Raw genomic sequence first — 13,174 nt, forward strand, 5'->3', positions numbered from 1 at the left:
CAGGTCTGAGCCTTTATTTTGAAATCCATACAAAAATATAACAATGTAATGACAGTAAATTTACACCACTTACCAATTATCATACTAGAAACTTACTACAACCTTTATCTTTTTTTAGGTCTGGGCCTTTATTTTGAAAATTATATCAACAAATATGTTTATATACATTTCAAATATGACAATGTATGGATAATCTTCAATATCTTCTACATTTTTACTGTAGTGGCACCAAATTTACACTATTTACCAAATATCGAACTAGCAACTTAGTACAACCTTCATTTTTCTGGTCTGGGCCTTTATTTTGAAATCCATACCAAAATATAACAATGTATGTATATTACTCTTCAATAGCTTTTACAATTTTCACTGTAGTGGCACCAAACTACACTAGTTACCAATTAGCATACCGGCAACTTACTACAACCTTTATTTTTTGGATCTGGACATTTATTTTGAAATATATGAACATTTGTGGATATTACACTTTATTAGCTTCTACAATTATGACTGTATTTGCACTAAATTGGCACCAGTTATTAAAAATGTATAAACTATTTCCAAATGTTTGTGTAGGTAATGATGTTTTCACAGTAAAAGACTTGAATCTGACTGTATTTTAACTTTATTTTGAAGACAACACTTGATTAATATACAAATAATTCTGTATTTAGTTGACGACGCTGCCTCCTGAAAGTTGTAAAACGAGCTCATAAACGCTGTAAAGGATTTGGGTTTCACAGAGGAGCCAGTGGATCTGCTGTTGTCAACCAATAAGGAACATTACTGCAATAGGAATCTTGTGTTTTGAGGTCTGATGAAACTGTGATTTTCATTTTGACCTGAATTCATGAGAGATTCATTCGGACAAGTTACACGGCGCAGAGAGCATAAAATAGGTCATTATCAATAATGCATTTGCGACAAGATCTGCCTGATTCGAACCAGTTGCAGCGTCTGTCAGAGCCTCCACACAACTCTTTAAGATCCCCTTGGTATCAGGTCTCGGAGACAGAGACGTCTCACAGGTTGAGGATCTGCTTGAGACCGTGGCGACCTCTCGGAGACCATGCCGAGACTTTTTCAAGTCTCCGTGTGGTCTACACTGAAATCGAACATGTTAATTTTCACCGCGACTACCTGGAGACTCGCCTTATTGTCAGGGGACATATCGGAGACTCCGTGAGACAGACCTTTAGATCAGGGGTGCCCAAACTTTTTGTCTCCGAGGGCCAAAATGACAAAGTGCCAGTGGGTCATGGGCCAAATACGCCCATGTCAAGCGTGAAACACATAAAACTGCAAATAATGCTAGCTGGGCTACTTTATTTTTTTCGGTATATACTGTATTTGCATTTGAGTCTATCTATGGCAAATCCTAGTTTTAGGTGAACAAGATCAACAATTGTAGCAACATTGTGCAAAATGTAAACAACACAGTTTTACAGTAGCCTATCTACAGTGACTTTACCTCATTCATTTAACTCTTAAGAAAATGCCACATTAGAGTATTTTAAAAGTGTCAGTTCAGCATAAATTCTTTTACAAGTCAATTTTAACATGTACCTTTGTTGATGTCAACGACCTATACAATAAAAGTTGGAAAACTGGAAACAACAGTGTTTTCTTAAAGAGGGGGTATTATGCTTTTCTCAGCCACACAGCACCAGTCTATATCACACTACAATGATGACCAAACCTTCTGTTGGTCTGTAAATGCAGTAAATTAGAATATCTGTATAAAATGTCTCTCTCAAAATGGCTGTAGTGAATGTCTTGAAATAGGCCTCTGTCTCTTTAAGAACCTCTGACTCTTTCCGACACGCCCCCTCCACACGCTGTCTGTGGCATCAGTGGGGAGGGGGTTCTGCTGAGGAGCAGTGGTTGGTTACTCGGCTGGTGACGAAAGCTCGGAGGCGTCTCCAGGAGGTGGGGGCGTTCCTAGGAGGACTCAGGCAAACCTATCCCTAAAATGGCTGCCATCAGAGTTTTTACAGATCACTCAAAAATACGTGAATGTGCCAAGGCAACACTTCAGGCATGTTTTTAATGAGGGAATGACATAATAACATGATGTAAAGCTTCAAAAAGTCGATTTTGCATAATACCCCCCCTTTAACTTTGCGAAAGGAGTGAAACAGCGCCCCAATTTGACGCTGCTGGCCAATAAGTGTACAGCATAAATTTTTCCCATTGAGAATGAATGGGAGAGAGTTAACCAGACGCTGCCCAAAAGTAGGTCACCCTCTGGCGGGCCAACCAAATATTTGGCCCCCAGGCCCCACTTTGGGCACCCCTGCTTTAGATCCTTAGGTGGGTCTCTGTTCGCTGTTCCAAAGTCGAACCTCCGGGCAAAAGGCGACCTGATCAGACTGGAAAAGACTGAAAGGTTTTGAGTCTGGGCTCCTCAGCTTTGGAACGAGCTGACTGAGGAGAAAAGGCACCATCAGTGTCGTCGCTTCTTAAAACTCACTTTTAGAGACGGGCAGACAATGGCTAAAAGCAGATTTTATGGAGTGATTGAAACAATGGATCTTTGTCAGTATTATGCATGATCTAATTCAGTATTCATGGCTTTTTCATTTTGGCTTTGTCTCATAAAAGTGCCACGTATCACCAGCTCTGGCTCCATCTGAGAAAGGGACACTGACACATTCAACTGTCTGAAAACCCGGCGATAAATCCGCGCGCACAGACACTGGGATTTTGTCTCTGCTGTAAAGTATTGGGGCCAGTCCGAGCTGCGAATCGAGGTCTTAATATCTAGGACGAGGCGTATTATTAGACGTAGTGTGTTCCTTCTGCTTTCTGCTTCCCCTCCGGCTACATTCGCTTCAAAAGGTAAACTGACCTCTCACAACAACACAACGCCGCGGTCGGTGAGCGGGGAAAGCTGGTCGGACGAGTTGATAACGTCGACCTGAGACTTTCGACGTTGTGTGGTGAGGCGTGTTGGACAGCAGGGGGCAGGGGGTGAACTTTGGGTCACGCTGGGAGAGAATTTTGGGGCGAGATGTGGAGCAGATCCCTGAAGCGCGGACGGGGCCAAGTGCAGGACGCCGGACCGGAGCGAGAAAGTAACTCTCATGACACGGAATATGACACAGAATTCATTAAGAGTCTTATTCAAGCTTTCAAAAAGGCTAATCCCGGTCCATCTACACCTCCGGGGAAGTGTGTAACACCGCAGTGAACATTTTTAAATATTTACTACAGGTATATGGGGTTTTATGATGAAACTGTATTAGAGGCATAGGGCTAATTCATTCAGGACATTCATGTTTAGTTGGTGATTCAGAGACAAAAGTCAGCAGATTCCAAAACTAAAAACAGCAAGTCTCTGCCTCTTATGGTTTCAAAATGATAAGCAAAAGTCAGCAACGAAAGATAAATGAAATACGATCCAATTAGGGCTGTGCAATTAATCGAAATTCGATTACGATTTCGATTACAACAATAAACGATTACAAAATTAGCATAATCGCAAAAAATCGATTATAATTTTTTTTTTCTAATTTTTTTTTCTAATTTTTAATTTTGGGATTTTTGTCACTTTTTTGCTGGATTTTTGTCTTTTTTTGATGGATTTTTGTCATTTTTTTGATGGATTTTCGTCACTTTTTTGATGGATTTTTGTCATTTTTTGATGGATTTTTGTCATTTTTTTTGATGGATTTTCGTCACTTTTTTTATGGATTTTTGCCATTTTTTGATGGATTTTTGTCTTTTTTTTTTTGATGGATTTTTGTCACTTTTATGATGGATTTTTGTCTTTTTTTGATGGATTTTTGTCACTTTTATGATGGATTTTTTTAAAGGCAACAAATAATCGTTTGAATAATCGTGATTTCAATTATGACAAAAATAATCATGATTATTATTTTTTCAATAATCGAGCAGCCCTAGATCCAATTGTGACTGATTTTCACCGAAATGTTTATCTCCACATTTCAAGGATCAAACTAAGCTCTTTCCAAACCGATACGAGTCGACCTCCTTTACATCAGAATAGCTCCCTGTCTAATAAAACTGTTAGCCGTTTCATGATGCACATGTGTTTAGACTTTTCCTTCTCCAAAGTGTTTCAAAATGGTGGCCAAAACATATACATTTTCCCCAAGAAACAAAAATAAACCCTAATCTTCTAAAACTGATTCGTTATTGCACTGATTCATTGTTTCTCCAAAGATTTATTTAAGAATTTGTCATTTCAAGGGCCAATGTATTTTTATCACATCGATGCGACAACATCTCCACATCAACTGCACCTACAGGCATCTATTAAGGCAGGGCGATATGGCCTAAAATCTATATCACGATATGAAAAAGAAATATCACGATAACAATATATTTGACGATATAATTGACAATGGACAAATTACCTCAAAATCCCAGCCTTAGGCCAATTGGGAAGATTAATTTCCTCGCAAAAAAAACAACAAAATAAATCCTCACACTAGCTCGATCCATTATTCAGATTTTATGCCTCAAATTTTAGGCATTTTGAGGCATAAAAAGCCTTATTTTTTATATGAAAACATTAAATGACAAAAAACTTGCAATACAATTCCCCCTCATATTTATGTCTGTAATCTACAGCAAAAGTCTCATATTGATATCACTAAAATTAACATGTTTCCCTATTCACCTGCAGCATCTCACCTTAAAAGGGGCTGGATGCAAGTTGGCCATTTTATACTCACTACTGCCACCTCAGGTCATACGTGTAACTGCACCTTCTATATTAAGCTCGTGCATGACGGCACTTCAGACCCGAATTAACAACTTTTTGAGTGACAGTGCAGGATTATAGAGGCAGTTGTGGTGCCTCTATAAGAGAACATTGGACTCATCGGACGAGAGATGAAAAGCCACTATGACCGACTGTTCAAGTTCTACGAGTCTGCTTTTTTGGAAACAGAGCCGTCCTTCCCCCTCCTCAGCAGCAGAGGGCGACGATGCTCTGGCCCGTTCTCCTTCCCAGATCGACGTCGCCTTTCCTCCGCTCGTCCCGGTTCTCGTCCCCGCTCGCCATCATCTGCTGAACCAGGGAAGACGCCGCCTCCTCAATATTGATGCCGTCCTGCGGAGAGACGGCGGTGATTTAGTCCGTTGTTTATGCATCTGTGGAGCTCGGAGCAGAGCCGTTAATTATTCAGCCGCTTTTATGAGACGCACGTGTCCACAGGGTTCAAGGTTCAAACTGTGGAAACATGTGATGGTCGTTATCGCGAAGACGGGGTTGTTGGTGGTATGGATTGTAAGCTTTTAAGAAATTTAAATTCAAGCCCTGGTGTATAAGAGAAGAGAAGGTCTTTCTAACATATTACTGCCCTCATGCTGAGAGCAAACGACCCCGGAAGCCTAGAACACTTTCATGATGTGAAAAGATTGATGGCGCTGAATCTGAAGATATTCTCATCAACCCACGCATGGCCATCGCTCATGTTCAGAAGCACCGGCATATTAACTATTTGAATCTATTTTTATGCGTGTCCTTATAGCTTTATAGTTATAACCTCTGAACTATGAAAGCTGTACTAATTCATCCTTTCCGTCTTCCCTCTGGGGGTAATACAAGTGTTAATGGGATGATTGGGGGGGTCTTTCATCTCCCCCTTTAATTGAAACTTTGCTGCCACCCGGGTCGGAGCCGCCAAAACACATTAATAGAATCACGAAGAAGAAGCTAACAGGCTAACGGGCGAAGCTAACTGTGGGCTAGCACCGCTTTAAAAAGTATTTACAGCCAAGTTTGAGTGAAAACAATTATCTCCATTGTGTAATTGGATGAACAATATCCCTCTCTCCCTTTGTCTTTTCTGTGAGTGTAGTATTTACTCTCACGGATTATTAAAGCAGTACTAAGTAACGTGTTTACCTTAATAAATCCTTTCCGTAGTCCCTGTGGGGGTAATACAAGTGTTTATGGGATGATTGGAGGGTCTTTCATCTCCCCCTGGTGCCTCTGACCAGAAATCCATGTTTGCAACTTGACTGCCACCGGTCCGGAGAAAGCAATACACACTAATGGAATCACGAAGAAGAAGCTAACAGGCTAACGGGCAAAGCTAACTGCGGGCTAACGTCACTTTAAACAGTATTTACAGCAAAGTTTGAGTGAAAAAAAATATTTCCATTGTATAATTGGATGCACAGTACCCCTCTCTCCCTTCGCCTTTCCTGTTGGCGTAGTATTTACTCTCCAAGACAATTAATAAGTTAAAAAATCGTAACTTCCTACGACACCTGCAGTAGAGCTTATCTCCTCTAGGGGCAAGAGTTACTTAGTACTGCTTTAACCTAGCTTTTTTGATGTTTTTTTGCTGCTTTGTCTTTCCTTCTTCTTCAGTTAAGGTGAGGGTTAAGCAGTTAAAGCATATTACTATTCATTTCTACCAAGCTTTATGTTGCACATTTGCACCAATGAAAATTCCTAGTCCGTGAACTTGTTTACTGACAATGGCATTAAAATCTGTTCTGATTCTGGTCGTGGTTTGAGCTCAGGCCTGTTGCGCTTTATATGTTAGATGTCTGTGTTCTTACTCACTGCAAATGAATTTCCTCACGTGGACACATTTTCTACTACAACATCTCGGCCCCCCTCCCTCCGCAAGAAACCTGGGCATCATTTTTGACTCACACCTCACTTTCAAAGCCTAAACTCACTCGCCTCGATCTCCTTGAAGTCACCAACAGCCTCATTTTCTCCAGACTCTTCTACTGTAACTCCCTCCTCGCCGGCATAGACCATGAAACTGTCTCCCACTCCCACTACTGGCTCCCTGTGCGTTTTAGAATTGACTTTAAACACCATGAAAACACTGAAGCTGACACGACAGAGAAAAATCACCTTCGCAGACGTCTCAAACCAGCCCGTGAACCCGTTGTCCTTGCAGAACTCGTCCAGAGAGGGCGCCATCTTGTCCCTCTCCCTCTGCTCCAGCAGGTCACACTTGTTGGCCAGCAGGAGCGCGGGGATGGGCTCTCCACTGTCCTGGGACACTTTACTGTCCAGGTCCTGCTTCCACAGAGCTGCAGACTTCAGCGTGGTGCAGTTTGTGAGGTCGAGCACCACCAGAGCTCCTCGCGCCCCTTTGTAAAACACTCGGGACATGTTCCTCGTCTGCTCCTGGCCTCCAAAAGCAAAACACACGTGGATTCATTCACAGCAGGGGTCGTCATGGATACCTCAGTGATGTTGTGATTTACTGAGGCTTCTTGCGATATGGATAATGCTATAACGATAATTTGGCGATACATATTGTGCAGCTCGAATGGAAAACATGTGAAAGTTTTCCTCTCTGTGGATGAACAAAGAAGAAAACCAACTTGGTTTGAAGTCAGAGGATGCCATGGCTGAGTCTCTCTCTCTCCCCCTTGACTCCGAACCTTGACCAACCCTCCCCCCCCCCCCCCCCCCCCCCTCTCATACAGCTTATAGGCCAGTGTAACGCCTCATTTGAAACACATATGTTTTTTTTCTTCATTTTTTTCTTTTTCTTCACTTTTTTATCTCTTTTTAGTCAAATTTTTTGTCTTTTTTTCCTTCAAATGTATGTCTTTTTTCTTCACTTTTTTATCTCTTTTTTGTCACATTTTTGTCTTTTTTCTTCATATTTTTGTCTTTTTTCTTCATATTTTTGTCACTTTTTTGTCACATTTTTGTCTTTTTTCTTCATATTTTTGTCACTTTTTTGTCACATTTTTGTCTTTTTTTCTTCATATTTTTGTCACTTTTTTGTCACATGTTTGTCTTGTTTTCTTCATATAATTGTCACTTTTTTGTCTTTTTTTCTTCATATTTTTGTCCCTTTTTCATCACATTTTTGTCGCTTTTTCGTCACATTTTTTTTTCTTCATATTTTTGTCTTTTTTTCTTCATAGTTTTGTCACATTTTTGTCTTTTTTCTTCATATTTTTGTTACTTTTTTGTCACATTTTTGTCTTTTTTCTTCATATTTTTGTCTTTTTTTCTTCATATTTTTTTCTTTTTTTCCATCACATTTTTGTCTTTTTTTCGCCATATTTTTGTCCCTTTTTCATCACATTTTTGTATTTTTCTGTAATATTTTTGTCTCTTTTTCGTCATATTTTTGTCTTTTTTCTCGGCCAAACTGGAGAAAACGTGCTCGGTTCAGGTGGGGGTTAAGGGGTTCTTAAAGGAATAGGCCACCGTTTTTATATACTAAGATATGCTCTTACCTCACTTTAGTCGAGTTAATATATCCCCGTCTGGTCATTGTCCGCGCGCTCTGTCACGCAAACGGAGCACATACGCAGCCTCTCCCATATGTGACATAGCTCCGAAAAAGCTCACGATAGAAGCTACCAAACTCTTCCACGTGTTCCCTATTTAAATAAAGTTACGTGAAGTGTTTTCATGCGAAGTATATTTACACAGAAATGTAACGTGTCGATTTTATAAGCAAATAAAAAGGGGGACTATATTGTGAGGCGTAATGATACGAGGAGCAAAACGTCCGCGTAGTAACTCCTAAAGGTTATTGACGGAAGTGAGCGGGGGGAAGTCTTTAGGAGTTACTACGCGGACGCTGTGCTCCTCGTATCATTACGCCTCACAATATAGTCCCCCTTTTTATTTGCTTATAAAATCGACACGTTACATTTCTGTGTAAATATACTTCGCATGAAAACACTTCACGTAACTTTATTTAAATAGGGAACACGTGGAAGAGCTTGGTAGCTTCTATCGTGAGCTTTTTCGGAGCTATGTCACATATGGGAGAGGCTGCGTATGTGCTCCGTTTGCGTGACAGAGCGCGCGGACAATGACCAGACGGGGATATATTAACTCGACTAAAGTGAGGTAAGAACATATCTTAGTATATAAAAACGGTGGCCTATTCCTTTAAGGGCCAGAGCTTCTACGCTGCACGGCCGGATTTGGCTCTCGGACCTGACGTTGCCTTCCCGGTTATAGGCCTGACATTCGCTCTGGGGAGGACTGAACATGCAGGTTTTCTCACGCGTGAATAAAAACAACACCGGAGAACTTATTCCAAGGACAAACACTCACCTGCGATGTCCCAGAGCTGCAGCCTCACCACGGTCCTCGCGTCCCACTGGAGCGTCTTCAAAGCGAAGTCCACTCCGATCGTGACTTTGTAGTTCTCTCTGAAGGTTTTCTTCACGTAATATTGGACGACGCTGCTCTTGCCCACGCGCACGTCTCCGATCACCAACACTTTGAACAGATGATCCGCGCAGACGTCCACGCCGCTGCCCGCCATGTCCTCTCCGTCCGCAGCCGTCAGCCTTATGACTTTTGCAGCAGTAAAAGACACATTTTTACAAGTGTGACGGAAGCAGGGCGCGTGCTGCTGCTTCAGTGACTTCTTCTCAGTTTTACTTTCAATCTTAAGCACTAAAACTGTGAACACTGTGTTCCGTCTGAAACTTAACCCTTTCATTGCGCAATGTTGTCCAAGACTAAACCTGAACTAAACTAGTGACAACACAAACTTTAAATCACTCAATGTGGCTGAAAACTTTGTCATTCATGTCAGTATATTTTTGTATGTTACATCTTGCAGTTATTAGGTTACTTAAATGTGTACTATTACTTTTTTTTTTTTACTCAAGTAGTAGTGGCCCAAATATTTCCTCAAGTAAGAGTTAAAAAAAAGTATGGTATCGCTTTAGATTAAAGGCCTATTCATACTCCACAAAGTTCTCGCGTCTTGTGGAGTATGAATAGGCCTTAAGGTGTGCTCATTAAGTATTAATAAGCATTAGTAATCATTTTAGGGTTACGGTTAGGGTTAGGTTAAGGGTTGGCTATGAAAAAGCATATTAGTATGTTAACAGATAAAAGTATAATAAGCAGTGTGTGTACAAGCATATTATTAATGCTTATTGGTACCTTATTAATACTTAGTTAAAGCAGTACTAAGTAACTCTTCCCCCTAGAGGCCATAAGCGCAACTGCAGGTGTCGTAGCATGTTACGATTTTTTAACTTATTAATTGTCTTGGAGAGTAAATACTACGCTGACAGGAAAGGCGAAGGGAGAGAGGGTTACTGCGCATCCAATTATACAATGGAAATATTTTTTTTTCACTCAAACGTTGCTGTAAATACTCTTTAAAGTGACTTTAGCCCGCAATTAGCTTTGCCTGTTAGCCTGCTAGCTTCTTCTTCGTGATTCTATTAGTGTGTATTGCTTTTTCCGGACCGGTGGCAGTCAAGTTGCAAACATGGTTTTCTGGTCAGAGACACCAGGGGGAGATGAAAGACCCTCCAATCATCCCATAAACACTTGTATTACCTCCACAGGGACTACGGAAAGGATTTATTAAGATAAACACGTTACTTAGTACTGCTTTAAAAGGGACTAGATCAGGGGTGTCCAAACTACAGCCTGCGGGCCAACTGCGGCCCGCGGCCCACTTTTAATTGGCCCGCTGCAAATGCCAAATTTTATTGTTTTATTTTTTTGTGGCCATAATTGAATATGTGTAAATAATAAATGAAAATCTATTAATAGAAAGCTTTAAGCATATTCAATTAAAAAGCATAATTGAATTTGCTAACTTTAATACAACAGAGGTGAAGTTATATATCTGACCTCTACTGAGTGCGGCCCAGTTGTTATTTTTATACTCACTACTGCCACCTCAGGTCATACGTGTAACTGCAGCTCCTATATTAAGCTCGTGCATGACGGCACTTCAGACCCGAATTAACAACTCTCTGAGTGACAGTGCAGGATTTTAGAGGCAGTTGTGGTGAACAGGTCTGAGCTCATTCTACACATTAGGACATGGCTGGAACATGTAGGGGGAGGAAAATACTTAATTTTAACATTTCCAAACTCTGTATAGTCCCTTTAAGTCTGGCAGCCTAAAGAGGACCACAAGACCACCCGGTTTGGTCGATGTGAGGAATAACATTACTATTTGTAATTAGTTAAACTTGTGGCGCAGGTGGTAGAGCGGGTCGTCTCATGATCGGTACACTGCAAAAAGTAAATATCAAGCATTGTCTTAAATGACTTGAATTGAGGAAATGTTTCTTGTTTTGAGCGTTTTTCGCTAATTTAGACATTTTTCCTGATCGGAGCAAGTTTACTTTGTTTGTTTGAGGACATTTCAAACTGGTTCTAAGGTAAATCTCGCTTGAAATAAGAAAGTAAAATTGCCAATGAGATAAGACCAATTTTCTTACCCCAAAGAAAATTACCTGAAATAAGAACGAAATGCATTGAAACGAGTCAGAAACATCTCAGAACAAGTGAAATGATCTAGGAAAAATTCCCAAGAACAACTTACCTAGTCAAAACAACTAAAATTTGGATTATTATGCTCAAATTGAGATGTTTATACTAATCTAGTTAATTACTTTTTGCAGTGTAGGTCATGGGTTCGAAACCCAGCTCCTGCAGGTGCCCATAGTCGTTGTGTCCTTGGGCAAGACACTTCCCCCACCTTGCCTCCAGTGTCTGTGCACACTGGTGTATGAATGAGAGAGTGAATAGGTGACTGGTTCTTTGCTGTAAAACGCTTTGGGCCAGATAAAGGTAAAAAAGTATAAGTTGAGTCCATTTATATTGATTGACCTTCCCCTAGTCAAAAAGATGTCACACCAAAATGTTATTTGTTTTTGGACCTGGTTTCCTTGTTTTCCCCTGGTTACATTCATGGAGATAACATGGGAACTCACACTCGAATCAAAACCACACATGAGAGAAAACTATGGCCTCGTATTTGCCATAAAAAACAGGGGACAAAAGTATAAAAAATATTTACTTGACTCCAGTAAAACAGTCCTTAAAATCTATAGTTTACAATGGCACACTTTAAACTGCACTTAGTTGCATCCAGACCTTTATAATAACATGAGCGATTAGCAAATTGTACTTAAATATCCACATGATAAAAGCACACAGGTGATGACTTCTTATTTAAACATAGCCCACAACAATTTAGCTTATGAGTCCTAAACCGAGATACAAAATACACAACAGATTTAAACTGAAACATAGAAATACTGGATATTCTTAATACTTTCAAATGTGCATTAAACAAGTGCTTTAAATATAGAAAATGTTCAGTTCTTCCAGAATGTGAACGTCGATTATTGCTTTTACATAATCCCTCGTGGTTTCTCTGACATTCTCTGTGAAAGACTGGTTTGATGAAGATCTCTGTAACATCTGCGATACAGTAATGGCTCAGGCTGTGTCTCTTTGTGCTTCATGGGCGACGCCATCTTCCTTTGTCTTCGCTTAGACTTACGCTGCAAAACTTTATCGAAGCACCCCTTGAATGTTTATGCAGACAGAATATTCACCATTATCAAACTCTATACTATTTAACAATTCACATGTACAACAGCGTAATGTTCTAAAGCTCATATAATAATCTAACGTCACATTTGTATATCGCCTTAGCACATAATGGCAGTAAGACAGTAGAGAAACAGTGAACTGATGAAACTCCTGTTCAATTCAAGATGGCGTCCGGGTCAAGGAGATCTTTTCACATGACATGAGCCGCTCAAAGCGCTTCACAAGGCACTGACAGAATATACTGTACGTACATGTCTGCACCAACAACCCCTAGCCAGCACCAACAAACCCAAACCAGCACCAACAAACCCTAACCAGCACTAGCAAACCCAAACCAGCACTAGCAAACCCTAACCAGCACCAACAACCCCTAACCAGCACCAACAAACCCTAACCAGCACCAACAAACCCTAACCAGCACCAACAAACCCAAACCAGCACCAACAAACCCTAACCAGCCCCAACAAACCCTAACCAGCACCAACAAACCCTAACCAGCACCAACAAACCCTAACCAGCACCAACAACCAGCACCAACAAACCCTAACCAGCACCAACAACCAGCACCAACAAACCCTAACCAGCACCAACAAACCCTAACCAGCACCAACAACCAGCACCAACAAACCCTAACCAGCACCAACAAACCCTAACCAGCACCAACAAACCCAAACCAACACCAACAAACCCTAACCAGCACCAACAAACCCTAACCAGCACCAACAAACCCTAACCAGCACCAACAAACCCTAACCAGCACCAACACACCCTAACCAGCACCAACAAACCCTAACCAGTCTGCACCAACAAACCCTAACCAGCACCAACAACCCTAACCAGCACCAACAAACCCTAACAAGC

At 40.9% G+C, this 13,174-nt stretch overlaps 1 protein-coding gene across 1 annotated transcript; it reads right to left on the minus strand.

Moving 5' to 3' along the window:
• Nucleotides 1-4,885: 4,885 nt before the first annotated feature.
• On the minus strand, nucleotides 4,886-9,434 carry rab32b (RAB32b, member RAS oncogene family; the record flags this gene model as incomplete). The annotated part of the gene is made up of 3 exons (XM_079574224.1): nucleotides 4,886-5,083; nucleotides 6,854-7,137; nucleotides 9,041-9,434. The coding sequence occupies 3 exons, from the start codon at nucleotides 9,432-9,434 to the stop codon at nucleotides 4,940-4,942; spliced, it is 822 nt and encodes a 273-aa protein (XP_079430350.1). The 3' UTR covers nucleotides 4,886-4,939.
• Between the last annotated feature and the right edge of the window lie 3,740 nt (nucleotides 9,435-13,174).

Source organism: Gobius niger (assembly GCF_951799975.1).
Source record: "Gobius niger genome assembly, chromosome: 16".
In the NCBI taxonomy this organism is placed as follows: domain Eukaryota; kingdom Metazoa; phylum Chordata; class Actinopteri; order Gobiiformes; family Gobiidae; genus Gobius; species Gobius niger.